Here is a 15,462-nt window from a genome sequence, read left to right on the forward strand (position 1 = left end):
GTGTTGCGAAAAAAGCTATTAATTTTTTAAAGATAAAAAACTTCTTGCATTGATGGGATAAAATAGTTTTAGAAGTGAAATATCTGCCTGTTCACATGTTAAAATGACATTTAAAACAACCGGTTAAGTATTTCCTTTATGAGGATTGTGAAACACTGGGAAGAGATGAAACCTTATCCAACGTTGAATTAAAACTTCCCTGTAATGGTATTAAATAATGCAGCCGCGTTTTTGTTTTCTGATGGTAGTCATGGGTTCTTTACAATGTAGAAGTATATTTTCCGCCCTGTTGTTATAATAATTATCCGGGTATCTAAGCGGCAGTACATATGCATGCGTTTCTCTCATTTACATAAGAAGCTTGGAGATTTTTCAAGGTACGGACTGTAATATTTCTTTTGAATTGTGTTATATTTAGCGCCTTTTACTTATATCGTTTTACACTATCTATATTTTTATGGACATTTTGTAAACATTTTTTTAATTGAATATAATATCACAGTATATTAAGATTCGAAAAATAAAGTTATCAAGTATATTTTCATTTCTAATAAAAGGCGGAATAAAATGGGGTTTTAACAACTTTAACATTCTATGCTTTCAACGCACTTGTTATGCAATCGAGTCAAATAATTTGGCCTCCATATTCCATACTCTTCTATAATTTTATGTAGTTATGATTATGTAAAATAGTGTTCATAAAGTACCATGTATTTTAAATAGTTTATTCTATTTTTTTCGATAAAGTGTTGTCTTCGTGTCTTCACATCCACTGTCATATCCATTCTTTTCTATATATATACATGTCATGTAACACATATATATGTTTAATATATAGTTTGGTTACATTTAACCTCAAACGAAGATGGTCCTGCAAGTGGTCACCCTCTCGCTGTTAGTGATGGTGGTGTATTCATTTCCGACTGTGGCGTCATATGATGACGTCATTCAGATTGGTGTATACAACATGAGCCTCCCGACCGACGAATTGTTTCAACTGTTCAAAGATACACAGGGTAGAATATATTTCCTACTCCGTTTGATACATATAAAACAAAAATATGCTTAGTAATGCGAGATGTATTAACACCTTTAGTTTGAAACCACTCATGTAATTAAAGTAACACATGCACTGCGTTCTTTTTTATTTGCAATTCACTATGAAGATATTATTTGATGATATAAACTGAGTTTCCATGTGAAAAGCATCCAATAAATAGACACTATTTGCAGTTTTCTTAATGAGTATAATTATAATAAACTGGGAAAACACTTGTTTGATTAAAATTGGTGCCTAAATTTATTCATTTGTGCACTAGATAGTCTATTGGGCTAGCCTTTAAACGCTGTTTTAATGCTCATTTTCGACTGTGTTCAGGTACCAACGTGTGACAAACAAGTGTTTTTACCGTTTTAGCTAGGTACTGTCTACCGTCCTGATTTGGTGATATGTCGTCTAATTTATGTATTTATTTACATCTCATCAACATTATACATTATACAATTCACATAAGTAAAACCATAATAAAAGTGTTGCCCATCAATAATTTGATTTACAAGAGATGATAAAAGCATCAAATTAACTTTCATAATTACATGACTAGTATTATACATGTACAGTTAGATAAAACCGTTGATTTGACCGTTAATTCATGTTTGTGCGCGTGACAGAGTTTCATGTTGGCTGTTTAATGCTGATATCTGTCCGATTTAGGTCGTCATTTCAAGCAAATAAGAGTTAACGTCACATTTCGACTTGTGTTACGTAGGAGACCTAGGTACTTTCTATTGTCGTTATAATGTGACATGCAGTCTTATTTATTCACGTATACGTTTCAGTCGGCCAAATTATAGAAAAAGATTCCTTATATACATACATTGCATGGTGTCCAAGAAGACATACATTCCATACTCTTCTATATAGTATATTAAGTCTGCTACATCTGCTAGCCGATGCTTTACATCTGCTTAGTCTGACACTTCAATAGCAGATTTTTAAAGTTTACTTTACCTGCTACATCGGGTGGCAGAATTTTTAAAGTATAATTACCCCTTTACGTCTGCTGTACATTTTAAAATTCTGCTAAGTGTGCTGCATCTGCAAAGTCTTCTAACTTCAACCACGTCATTTGTCCAAGGAGTTTTAAAATTTCATTTCAGAACGGAAATATGAACATGTTACTGAGGAAAAGAAAAGACGTCAGATCTTTGCTGACAACGTTAGATACATCAACAAACACAACGCACAATATGCAAGCGGAGAGTCGACGTACTATCTCGGGATCAACCAGTTTACAGACATGGTACTACTTAAAATCAGTAATATTATGTAAGGATTTTTGAAATGTTGCAGAGCACAGTGTTTAAGAAACACCACTTGACTGGTATATGAAATAAAATGAAATTAACATGTTACATACAATAATTTTTACCAAGTAGTACACAGGAAACATTGCCTGAAAGTGGTATTCTGGTAAGTTATGTCGCACGAGTCAATTGTGTAAAAGAATCAATATGTGTTATATAAAATACACATACACCGGAAAACCTCAGTCATATAATATCCCACTTATTATAACTCCTTATCATGAAAACAGTCAAACAGATTATTGAAACAACCAGTTTATTTTGAATCGGTACATTATTACAAAAAAATACAAATTACAATTCAAAAGGCTATTGTTTTGTCTAAAGAAAGAATGATTTGTTTATGAATGAAGCCTAGTAATACGACCAATATCTACAGTCCCATTAATACAATAGGACTTACACGCGCCTGTGAACGTTTACAAAATCACAGAAATATTATACCATCCCTTATAAAAAGCATTAGGTATCACAACCAGGAATCCACAAGATACTCATTTTCTTCCTCTTTCTGAGCTGTAGCCAGATCCTGACGAAGAAGATAGTGGAAAGCATGTATACAATAAACTTCTACACATCTCTGGAAGATGATATACGTGTGCATGTGGACCATATGTCTCTACCCCTAACCCTTACCCTAACCCTAACTCTTACCCTAATCCTTCTCTATCCCCAATGCGACCTCTAAAAAGGCGTACCTAACTTTTTAACAATCATGCTATATTCATATATGTGTTAATGCAGTTATTTAAAAATTAATGTGTAGGTACATTAAAAAAGTAAAATATGTTGGGTAGATCACGTCTGCTGTTTTAATAGCTTGCATCTAGCGAATTTCAATCCCGTCCGCGCGCTTTGGCTCTGTGTTGACATCACACATTTAACACAGCACACCAAAAAAGCAACCACATTTCTTTACCTTTATAAATTGCTACAAATAAAAAGGCAAAATTAGTCTTTATTAAAATAATATTGCATGTCTCCGTTATATCTCTGCATCTTGATCACGCATTTGATGAGCCACATATGTAAATGACTACCATTGCACATGAAGGTCTACTTGGCCACCGCGCTCTGGTCCTTTTCTCAAAGTTATATTATTGGTGGATAGCATGCTTAAAATATAAAAAAATCCCCTGAAGAGTCACATGGAGTCGATCATACAGTCCGCACATACAGGCAGTCGTGAATACACAGTGGGGCCTGTAAATTAACTCTGACAAACGCACAAACACACGGGTTTTTTTCCGATGCGCTTGGAAAATTACAAATATTATAATACATAAATCATGTAATTAGCGTGCTATCCCAGCCTTTAAAGACGGAGGAGAATGTGAAATAAATACGAAATTCCTATGCAGTAGCTTGTTTTTTAACTTGGAAATACTCCATTGTTTTAGTCATAATATAATTAGTTCGTAATGAAAGGAAATTGTATCCCACTAACAAGTGCCACATATCTTCCATTAAATGGAGCAAAACTACCAAATACCGTTTGGTTGAATTGTGTGTATTTTTCGCAAACATTTTTATTGTATGATCAATTGCCGTTAAATAATAATATGTTCGTTTTTTGTAATGTTCAGACATATAAAGAATTTGCTGTCAAATTTGCCAATCTTCGAGATGAGCATATCTTTACCGGAAATGCATCCATCGTTTTTCAACCGGAAAATTACAAAGCGCCTTCTTCGGTGGACTGGAGACAGAAAGGATACGTGACACTAGTCAAGAACCAAGTATTATAGTCCTTCATTCGAAGATATGCACTGTTCATTAATGTATACGTTTTAAATCATTAATGTTTTCTTTTATTAAGCAACTAAACGTGACTATTTTATTTGATGTTTGTTACCCGATCTTAACAGTCAGCTTATAAAAACCTATGTGTTATTGATGTTTAACAAGTTTATATAAATCACGGACTTTAGATGAGACGGATATGAAACGGGACCGTATCGGCAAATAGATTGTCGATGCATTGTAACGTGATCGGTAGCAATCGATTAGCGTATATCGAAGCGCCGAGGTTATACATTTTGATGTACCCACTCACTTTTTTTTTAAAATTATACTTTCATTTCTCGGCCGATTTTGATAAATTATATATCATTAGAAAGCCTATGTTATGTAGTTTTCAGATATATAAATATACATTATGTTTTTTTTCTGATTTGGGCAGCCCGGCGAGTTGTAATTTTAACTTTTTAGCAAAACTCACACCGTTTTAGAGTCTAGATTTACTGTTGACATGTTCGTACTTTATACCGATTTGTAGCGTTTATATTTGGAGTTCAGTTTTAAAAATTACATCTTGCTTAGAAGAAAATAATTCTGTATGCGATAGAAAAAAATTGATTTAAAAAATGAAACTAAGTAAGGAATGAAGGCGTACGAAAGTATCGCGCGGTCCTAACGCGGAGAACTGATGCTACGGTCTGGGCGATTATGCTTTTGTTTAGATAGCGGCCATTTAATTTCCTTTGTCATGATTATTATATATTTTTTATGGAATATATTGAAATATTTTGTTCACGAAACATATCAATAAAGCTAATTATTAATGAAGCTTAATACATTAACGATTTCAGATCTTGTTTATAACACAGACAGGGTGTTAATTTTATTACGAGACAGCGTATATAGCGAACCCTCTTGATATTTTTCGGCGGGGATTTTCAAGAATCTTTAAATAATTTTAATTAATTGATAATTTAAGATAAATAGCCTTTCATATAATTATACATAATAACCTCTTTGAAAATAAACAACAAACGATGAATGTTTTAACACTCATTTTATTTGAAGTATGCAAAGCCGAAACATATTCAGAATTCTTTGCTCCTAAGCAAGATGTAGTCTTAAAAACTGAACTCCAAATATAAACGCTACAAATCTGTACAAATCTGTATAAAGTACGACAATGTTTACCGTAAATAAATATTCTAAAAGGGTATGATATTTACAAAAGTTAAAGTTATAACTCGCCGGGCTGCCCAAATTAAAAGTAAAACTACGAAACGTAGGTTTTCTAATGATATATAATTTGTCGAAATCGGCCGAGAAATAAAAGTTAAATTAGAAAAAAAGATGTTAGTAGGTACATCAAAATGTATAACCTCGGCGCTTCGATGCACGCTAATCGATAGCTACTGGTCACGTGACAAAGTATCGACAAGGTTAAACGCGCGCGGGTAAAACATAAAATGTTTTCTCGTGTTTAACTCGCTATAAATCCATTATTAACAACGGAAATATACTAAAAGTGTTATATTTTTTTAAAGAGAATTTAATAAGCAACAAGATAACGTATCAACCAATAAAATCGGATGATAAATTTTTGCATAAAATTGAATTTACTACAGTAAGGGTCAAATACTCGATTCAACTCCCGTTAATATACTCTCCGTGTATAAATATACTTGACTTAATTAATTGCCTATTCCTATTGCAGGGCAAGTGCGGGTCGTGTTGGTCATTTAGTGTGGTAAGTTAATTGTGTTAACATTTAATACATAAAGACAAACTTTAAAACCTAATGGATATTATGTGTATTCGGAACATGATACACGACCCCATATTTATGCATTGGTGTTTGTGTTTGTAATGTGTTTTGTCCTGGTTCTGATTGCGTGGCGATTTACCTTAAAAAAGTATATTAAATGTATATATATATATATATATATATATATATATATATATATATATATATATATATATATATATATATATATATATATATATATATATATATATATATATATATCTGGAGATCCAATATGTTATATTTAACACACAATAGCATCAACCTCCAGAGCTATTGAGCAAATTATATTTTCTATGAATGTATCTTACCTATTGTTTGAAGAATATGGCCTTGTTTGTTAAGTTAAGCATTCAACGAGTCAGATTGTGTTCTCAATTTCAGACTGGAACCATCGAAGGACAGAATTTCCGAAAAACTGGACAACTGGTGTCACTGAGTGAGCAGCAACTAATTGACTGCTCAAGAAACTATGGTAACCAAGGATGTGATGGCGGGTATTTGAAAGAAACTCTTCAGTACGTCACTGACGCAGGAGGTATTGAAGGCGAGGCGGACTACAGCTACAAGGGAAAGGTCTGTCTAATTTTAAATATTTTACAATTCAGTTTTTTTTTGTAGTAAACCATTGAGTAGTTAAATAGCAATAAGATTCGAGTGCATTTTCTTATTGGTTATGCGGTTTGGAGCTTCTTTATACCGGTTTAAATTTCCAATTATTTGAATTGTCTGTTCCAAGGCGGTGACTTCACTTTTATTCTATCCGGTGTCTTACTTGTGAACTTGGGTGTTTTTTCAAGTACATTTGTTTTGTATCTCACTGTTTTATCCTTGCAATAAATAAGGGACCGCATGTAATAAAAGGTTTCTCTGCTATTAATGTTACTGAAGTTTTACTTTGAGTACATACATATGGAACAATAAAGGCGGTTGTACGTATTGAAACGAATTTCTTATAGTCTAAACTCAGCCATGTTTAAATTTATAAGACGATGCATTTTCCAATATAAAAATAAAATAAAAGCAGCTTTGATTAAAAAAAGTCTGAAAAGCTTGCTTTAAATAGAAATGACTCGAGGATCAAAGAAAGAATACATATTTAGTAAAAACGGTCAAATATCTTGAACAAAACAATGCTTGTGCAAAATGGCCAACCAAGATAAATTCAGTATTTGCCCGATTATTTACCAGGATGTCTATCCGTGTTCGTTCAGCGCTAGCAAAGTTCGAGCCACTATTCGTGGTTACTCCAGCGTCCCCAATGGTGAAAAGAACCTGGAAACCTCCACTGCTACTGTTGGACCTATAGCAGTTGCCATCGAAGTCAATCAAAACTTCATGAGTTACACGGGCGGTAAGCATCCACTAATTAAGAAATAGTTTATGTTAATTTATTATTTGAATCCGATTCAGTCACTTGGCAAACGTTTAATAAGATTTAAGGAAACACTAATATACTATGTTAATTCAACAAACTTTCTTTTAACTTTCACACGATCAATATTTCATGAACAGCAATTTTCCCATTTTAGTCTTGAATGACAATATATGCAATATTTTACGATTGTATGGGTCTTTTTCTATATACACGTCGAATTTCACTGGTTAAAGGTGTCTTCTATGACGCGGATTGCTCAAAAACTTCCATAGGAGGTCACGCCGTTCTCGTGGTGGGCTATGGATCAAGTCCCTCCAACTACTGGCTCGTGAAAAACTCATGGGGCATCACGTGGGGTGAGGCGGGCTACATAAGGATGGCAAAAGATAGAAACAACATGTGCGGCATTGCTTCGCGAGCCGTGTTTCCAAGGGTGTAAAGCTTATAGCCAATTGCAATAAGACACTTAGCATCCGCATTTCATTAATCAACATGTATGAAACACCAGTTAAACACTTAAATGAGACGTAATATGATATTGTTTTTTTATATGTATTTATTGAAATGAATAAAGTATACAAACTAACATACCATTGTTTTCCACTATTAAAATCCTTACATATTAAATTCTCTTGATCCTCTCAATGCATATAGGTAAAATAATTATTGGTTGTAAGTATTTGAACTGTATACCAAACCAGTGATAGCTTGAAATAATGTTCTATGAAATGCATCATCACGAGTCATCAGAGGTGCATCACCTCCAAAATTTTACCCGACTTCTCATCTCAGCGATTATTTTAATTATCTTAAGGACAAGTTCATAGCATCTTTATTGATATTGGAATATCACGATTGGTAAAATGACTTTTTCTTGTTAATCAATTATGTCAACTACATGAGCGAAAATAAAGTACAATATGAACAATGCGTTCGTGTTGATGACGAAATAATCGTTTCAAAGCAATCAATTTAAAGTGAGTTGAGCTATTGTAGGTTCCACATTTGTATAAAAAAATAACTGAAAACACTATCACACGTTGATGACATTCCGAAATACATGGATTAATTTCACTGTAAAGTTTGTTTTTACAAATATGACAATGTACAATCGCTTGCTCTAACAAAACTATTGTTAATCCATTATATGTCATTCAACTAAATGACAATAACTGTTCTATTAAAAACCAACATTCAACTAGCAGAAGGCTCCAACTAAATTATATTATAGGGATAGCGAGTTATGACATGATGTGTTCGAATGCAACACAGTTCGTAATGGGTGCTCTGCAGTTTTATTGGCTCTTGAGAAACGAGCTCGTTTTTATCACCACTAATCAGAACTTTAACAAGTGGCCGGTAACGTTTCTTCCTGTCTTTCTAATATACTACTCAAGTAGACCGTTTATGCTCTCCTGTCACCTCCTGACCCCTTTGTCATGACCATGTCTATACAGACAGGTTACTGAAGAGCTAAACATGCCTTTTTATCAGTTTGAAATTGGGGGAAAATATACTGTTTCTAGCGTCATGGTCCGTCAAGATCAGGGATCGAGCTTCAATTCAAGAACATCAACACATGTCCTCCAAAAACTAGAATTTTTTAAATAGCTAGAATTAGGAAAACATTATCCTAATCCGTTGCTAAATACTATCTAGAAATGCATAGATTAAGACGTTGGGCTAAACTAATGTCTGCCATTTTCAACAACAAACGTTTTTAATTTCCATTTTCCTGCCAGTCTGACAAGTCTCATAAACCGTTTTCTCACATACCGTACCTCTCAATTGCTTTTAGAAGAAACTGGAGATCAAAGAATTGTTTTTTTCACAAAAATGCGTAAGCCTTTTTAATTTCCATGTGGGCCGAAGATAGCAATTCAATTATTGGCGTTTTGTGTGTCTCTGACATCATTTAAAACAGTATAATTGAAATTAGCAACAGTTTTGAAGCTTATAAATATTAAGTAAATCAACCGAAACTCAAATCTTACATTGGTTATTATTTTAATACTTCAAATGCTGCTTACTTGCACATCTTTATTGAGGAATTTCTCTGTACCTAATTCGCCTTAGTGGCTAAACACAGGTGTTTTGCAGCTTGAGCACCATCACTTGGAAGCATTTTTTTCAAAAGCTTGTCAAAGATATTCTTATCGTGATGTAAGGCTATTTTTAAGGCATAAATCAAGACGTAAAGTGACTTATTTATTCATTTTTGTTTTGTATTTGATCGTTTTAAATAAAGAGCATGGCAATGACGAATCCGCAATAAAACTTTCGTTTTCGAAGGCCATTTAAAAGTTGTTCTTGTTTGTCATGCATTATTAACCATCCGATATTTATATTTATCCGGTAGGTGTTAGTGTTAACCTTCATATTTAAATACTCACCCGTATATAATGTATTGTAATATTTTGAAAATATTGCGGATTTAACGACTGCTGTGAGAGCAGAAGTTTTAAACCATACTGAAGTTTTCCCAAAAGCTCAGAACGCGATTATAATTCAAATTATACTGGGTATATTTACTTCCTATTTTACAAGTCTGGTGAACATATATGAATGTGTAACAAAAACATTAGTTTAAAAACTTCAAAAGCAGCTACAAATTTATGTAAACAAATGTGTTAATTGTTATTTTTGTTTTGAGGTCTAGTTTATATCATCAGTTTTGAGTTCTATAAACTTGAAATTTAAGTGCGTGTAGTGAGATAGTAAATGATTCCTTTCAAATTAAAGATGGTAATATTGTGCTGTTTTTAAAAAATAAATCAGGAAGTAAAGTGTGTGAGTGAGACAGTGTTATCATTTGTTTGCATTTTGCTCGTTTAAATAAAACTTCATCTTCGACGGATGATCACAAGTCATTGCGGGTTGTCTGGGATACGGTCAGTTTTTTGTTATCAGGAGTATTTAAATAATATAGAGCACATGCTATCTGAAGTAACTTTGTTATTGTAGGGATATCAACTACGTCGTAAATCTTTCCTTTCATGACAGTAAGTAATTTTTACATTTATTTGTATTTTGGTTTTGTAATGTAAGTATACACAGTCAACGATGTAAAGGATTGTTTTACTGTCACAATGTGTCTATTCGAACCTTTCGTCGGTTTTGACCATGCTAATGAAGTTAATAAATACTTTATAATGTCCCTAAACTCCTCTCCTGCTAAAATGTTCAATAAAGACTACGCAAAAAAATGCAACTCGTGTCTTAGAAATTATACATATTGCCTCAGTATTATTGCTCGTTTTCGCAAGAGTCTAAGATTGTTAAAATAATGACATTGAGGTTGAAAATTACCAATTGCTAGACCAGTTGACTGACCGGCTCATGTCTATTCATTAAATAAAAAAGAATGCAACTTTTTGTTCTATATTAACATCCTTTAAAATGTACTTTTCTCAGCAACACCATTTTGATTTGCAGATAGTTCCAAACAAAGGTTCAAATGATAACTTCTTACTAAATTATTTTGCCATAGGGCCATCATTATCATAAGTTGTCAGCATTAAAGTTCACAAAGGGTTTTTATTTATTTATTGAGTACGTTTTAAGTGATTTATTTCATAGTAACAATACTGATTCAACCAAATCAAAGATGCTGTTGTCGGCTGTGACGCTTTTGCTGTCGGTGCTGTTCGCACAATGCACTCCGACTTTGACGTCATATGGTGACGCTATTCAAACTGGGGTCTACAACATGAGTCATACGACCGAGACATTGTTCAAAATGTTCAAAGACACTCATGGTAAACTATAAGATGCTCCTTGACATATAAAATGGTAAAATATAAGATCGTGCTTAATTCAGGTCGTGCAAAATTGTAATAATGCATATTACTTGTATATAATTACATGCAATTTTTTATCACGTCGTAAAACCTCAGTTTGTTAAAAACATGACCAACGAACAGCTTGTTAATGTGAATCTGCTAATTTTTATAGTAAATAAGAGAGTGATGCACTTCATATACGTTAAAGAAAACTGTGCATGTACATATTTTTCAGAACGGAAATGTGACAGTTTAGCAGAGGAGGAAAAACGACGTCAGATATTTGCTGATAACATCAGGTATATCAACAAACACAACGCCAAGTACGTCAGCGGAGAGTCGACGTACTATCTCGGGATCAATCAGTTTACAGACATGGTAAAACAGATAATAATATAAATGAATGTACTGCATGTTTTATGCGCCAATCAATTTTTTGATTTAGCATACTGATTACAGAACATCTTTTTGTTTTTGCACTATAAAAAGGAAATCTTAATAAAATGCAAAATGAGATTTAAGTAGGGTTCTTAAATAGTTTTAAAATGTGATTCTTTTCAACTTCCTTGTTTTGTGAAACTATCCATTTATGGTAGTTGAAATGTCATTTTGACATTGTATGATCAAATGAACTTGCAAGATTAAATTGTTATAAAGCTTTCGCGATAATATAAAATGGCCCGTGTGAAAATATTTTCCTTTCCTTTCCCACTGCGGGGAATCACGTGGTTTCCGACTGTTTAGAAATGTACTTTCAGTGCCTATCCTGTTAATGTAAGTGCAAATCTAAATCGTGAACGCGCTCATTTTCTGAAATTGTAATGCATTGTTCATCATCGCATGAGTACTAAAATTATCATTTCTTCGAAGAGAAGTGCTTGAAACACCAAAACGCGACGATTGTTTCAGTCATACTACAATAATAGTATCACCAATCACCAAGTGTACAAGACAATTGCTTCGCTGATCGTGCACCAGTAAATGGACATTGCATTATTGTTACTGTCATTATGTCAAGTGGATACATACTTTCCCATACATTACTGAAAGATGTACAAAGGTTACGTATAAGTTTGTATATTTAAACACGCTGAATTGATATGCTCATTGTTCGCCCATCAAATCTCATGATTATCAAAATATTACTGTAGACCTATGAAGAATTTGCTGAACAATTTGCCAATCTTCAAAACAAAGATATTTGGACAGGGAATGTGTCCATTTATCTCTTGCCAGCAAATTATGCAGCGCCATCTTCCGTTGATTGGAGACAAAAGGGATATGTGACGCAAGTCAAGGACCAAGTAAGTTGTGAATACATAAATGCACGCGCATATAATCAGCATATATAGAAAAATGGGCTATATTTTTGATTACATTGACACATTTTAGAGATTCTTAGAAAACCCTTTTATGCCGAGCAAATAAACAAATATGTATTCTACACTCAACTAGCATTATATTGATCCCAAAAGTGTCTGTTTTGTAAGTGTTAATTAGACAAAAAAGGACAATGGCTCAAAACACGGAACATCAAATGACGTCACAAAAATAATGAAAATTGCGTGTTATACTGCGCGTAACAGCAAAGCAGAAATAAATTTTACATTATTTATATATGCACTCCTAATAGTGTGATAAAACAGGATTGCATCTGTGTTTGACAATTGATATGTTGTCCGCAAGATACAATATGCATGGAAGTATCCTATTTGCTTGATCATTTTATCTGTTTAATATGGTATTCTCGGTCCGTCGATGATAAAATAATATAATTTCTTTGATATGTTATTTTAGATCCTTTGGCGAACATCCTTATTAAAGTGTGATATGCAATCTAGTATAATTGTATCTGTTTCAGGGAAACTGCGGTTCGTGTTGGTCATTTAGTGCTGTAAGTATATTAATAGCCTTTCAAGTGTTTTTTTTTATAGAACACTTGTTGTGTAAAAGAATATATTCGTTAAAAAGTTCACTACTACAAACACTATGCATTTTTATGTTGTTAAGTAAAGTACTTACATCAAATCTTCACAAAAGGACATAGGTCGGCAATAACAAGCCTTATTATTCAGACATATTTCATCGTTTTAACTGACATCAACAATTGGATCTTTATCATCTCAACACGTCTTGTTATTGTGGCTTCTTCTAAACAAAATGTGTAAATAAAGAGTTTGCCATATTACGTGTCTACAAAACCTATTCATTGGGTGAACCCATACAGTTGGAATTCAATTAACCGTGCAATTTTGCAGACTGGTACAATAGAAGGTCAGCATGCCCGGCAGACTGGAAGACTTGTCTCACTGAGTGAACAACAACTCATTGACTGCTCTAGACGGTACGGAAACAATGGTTGTAAAGGAGGATACACTGGTAGAAGTCTTCAGTATGTCAGCGACCAGCCTGGCATAGAAGGCGAGGCGGACTATCCATACAGAGCAGGGGTTAGTGTTTTGTGCCTCTTCTTTCGTTATGGAAAGCTGGAAAACAAAGGATTCTGATCTTTTATACAACCATGATATCGGTTTGTCAGCTGTGAAAAGCTATGCTAATTTACTCTTGTAATAGTCTTGCATGATGCCTTAAACTTCTTAACACGTTCGTATAGGTTATGTTTTATGCTACCATTTATACCGGTATGAAAGCCCAATTTACAAGCAGTATTCAAAGCACCATCAGCTATTTTACCACTATAGACATTCATAGTTGTATTTATTTGTGTAAAAGCTAAAACGTAAGTTAAACTGTGCTTTTTAACATGTGCATTTAGGACTCCTACCCCTGTTCATTTACCAAGAGCAAGGTTAGGGCCATCATTCGTGGATACTATACCGTCAATCCAGGCGAAAAGAATCTTGAGACCGTCACCGCCTCGGTTGGGCCTATCTCAGTTTCCATGTACGTCAACAGGAACTTCCAGCACTATATGGGAGGTATGTGTAAAATATTAGCTTGTCTGATGTGCATTAAGGTTCCTTTTCGTATATATATGCGGGATAAATTCGCGTTTACTATGCATGTAATTTGTTATTGTTTTAATATGAATCAAACTGTCTGCTTGTTTAATATACACTGAGCTTTGCATTGGTATAATATACACAGAATCAACTCCTCGCTTACTTTGCGTAGGATTTTAGTTGGTTAAACATGCACAGAAAGGACTACTCGTCAGATATCTATTGAAGTTGCAATGGGATAAATGACATCGGTGCAAGATTTAATACAAATGGAATATGTTCACAAGTTTTCATCAATGAAATATATAATTTTGATAAGATTATCAAAACCAATCGGCCTGATAACAACCAAGATTCATGCTCTGTTTAAGGTGTCTTCTACGACCCATCATGTTCCAGCACTGCGATTGGACGCCACGCCGTGCTAGTTGTGGGCTATGGATCGAGCCCCTCCAACTACTGGCTCGTGAAGAACTCCTGGGGCACCAGGTGGGGTGAAGCGGGCTACATAAGGATGGCCAAAGATAGAAACAACATGTGCGGCATTGCTTCGCAAGCCGTGTTTCCACGTGTGTGAACGGAACATTTCACTTTCTTTAAGAATAACGCTACTAGCGTTTTCTGGAAAAATTAAGGCCAATAGTAAAATCGCATAAATGGCACTGTGTTTGTTTTAATTTTGTAAATACATAACAGCCATTTTAATAATAACAATATGACTTAAACTGAACTTATACAATGAACAATTTAATGCTTTTATACTAATGGTAAGGTGTTCAAACACTTATGAATATATTAGAAATAACAAAAAACAATGTTTGTTAATAATGTGTAAAAACATACAAATTTCAATTTTCAAGTCTTTTATAATGTCATCAGTTATGTCGACGTGTGTGATAACGGCGCGATTAGGCTAGTATTATGTACCTGTCGATTTTCCGCCATCAACACACACACTGCAATCAACGGGAAACTCGTATCATACCATTAGCCGGACTACCTTTCTGTCAATTTAACACTCGGCCGCCTTTGGCAATTTGCGTCGTTCCGCGGAACGCCTTTCTACGTGCCATACAATAATTCGTGAATCGTTTTTGCATGTTAAGAATAAAATTTTGAAGAACAAGAGCGTTAACAAAGACCATACAGCAGTTCCTACCATGTAAATGTAGTCAGAGTGAGAACTAGATACACATAAGTTCCATTACCATAACTAAAGTAATTATTAGTTAGTTAAGAGGCTGCAGATTGTAGTTTTCAAATCTCTGTTACCATAGCATCCAAAAACATAGATAATAGCTTTGCTTAAATAATGTCTGACAATAAGTTAAAATAACGTGCTTATTCACAACAAGTTTCATCAACCTAACTGAAGTAGTTTGTTAGGTGTCTCATGATCTAAATTGAAATTCATACATGTGTCTGTAA

General features: G+C 33.9%; 2 protein-coding genes across 9 annotated transcripts in view; both read left to right on the forward strand.

Moving 5' to 3' along the window:
* Nucleotides 1-219: 219 nt before the first annotated feature.
* On the forward strand, nucleotides 220-7,875 carry LOC127851722 (procathepsin L-like). 2 transcript variants are annotated; one of them, XM_052385585.1, is made up of 8 exons: nucleotides 220-377; nucleotides 866-1,016; nucleotides 2,161-2,303; nucleotides 3,954-4,106; nucleotides 5,822-5,854; nucleotides 6,296-6,487; nucleotides 7,103-7,265; nucleotides 7,523-7,875. In XM_052385585.1, exons 2-8 carry the CDS (start codon nucleotides 866-868, stop codon nucleotides 7,726-7,728), a joined length of 1,041 nt encoding a protein of 346 aa, XP_052241545.1. In that variant the 5' UTR covers nucleotides 220-377; the 3' UTR covers nucleotides 7,729-7,875. The 2 variants fall into 2 exon arrangements, with proteins under 2 accessions (XP_052241545.1, XP_052241544.1); XM_052385584.1 differs by having other exon boundaries at nucleotides 223-377; nucleotides 839-1,016.
* A 2,146-nt stretch (nucleotides 7,876-10,021) lies between these two features.
* The window catches only part of LOC127851720 (procathepsin L-like), a 160,404-nt gene continuing 154,963 nt past the window's right edge, over nucleotides 10,022-15,462 (forward strand). For 2 of the 7 annotated variants that reach the window (XM_052385577.1, XM_052385583.1), the window contains exons 1-6: nucleotides 10,023-10,180; nucleotides 10,869-11,047; nucleotides 11,307-11,449; nucleotides 12,223-12,375; nucleotides 12,933-12,965; nucleotides 13,330-13,521. In XM_052385577.1, the coding sequence (XP_052241537.1) occupies nucleotides 10,146-10,180; nucleotides 10,869-11,047; nucleotides 11,307-11,449; nucleotides 12,223-12,375; nucleotides 12,933-12,965; nucleotides 13,330-13,521 (735 nt within the window). In that variant the 5' untranslated portion in view covers nucleotides 10,023-10,145. Of the gene's footprint in view, nucleotides 10,292-10,868; nucleotides 11,048-11,306; nucleotides 11,450-12,222; nucleotides 12,376-12,932; nucleotides 12,966-13,329; nucleotides 13,522-13,847; nucleotides 14,011-14,405; nucleotides 14,695-15,462 lie in introns of those variants that run through there. The other 5 variants (XM_052385576.1, XM_052385581.1, XM_052385580.1 and 2 more) reach the window with 5 other exon arrangements.

The sequence above is a fragment of the Dreissena polymorpha genome, chromosome 11, assembly GCF_020536995.1.
Source record: "Dreissena polymorpha isolate Duluth1 chromosome 11, UMN_Dpol_1.0, whole genome shotgun sequence".
Lineage (NCBI taxonomy): Eukaryota > Metazoa > Mollusca > Bivalvia > Myida > Dreissenidae > Dreissena > Dreissena polymorpha.

What these genes read in the sequence shown, in the direction of transcription:
- LOC127851722 (XM_052385585.1), top strand. Translation starts at nt 866, where the DNA reads ATGGTCCTGCAAGTGGTCACCCTCTCGCTGTTAGTGATGGTGGTGTAT. An exon ending in ACTGTTCAAAGATACACAGG is followed by an intron (nt 1,017 to 2,160) that starts GTAGAATATATT and finishes ATTTCATTTCAG; the next exon opens with AACGGAAATATGAACATGTT. An exon ending in TGACACTAGTCAAGAACCAA is followed by an intron (nt 4,107 to 5,821) that starts GTATTATAGTCC and finishes TTCCTATTGCAG; the next exon opens with GGCAAGTGCGGGTCGTGTTG.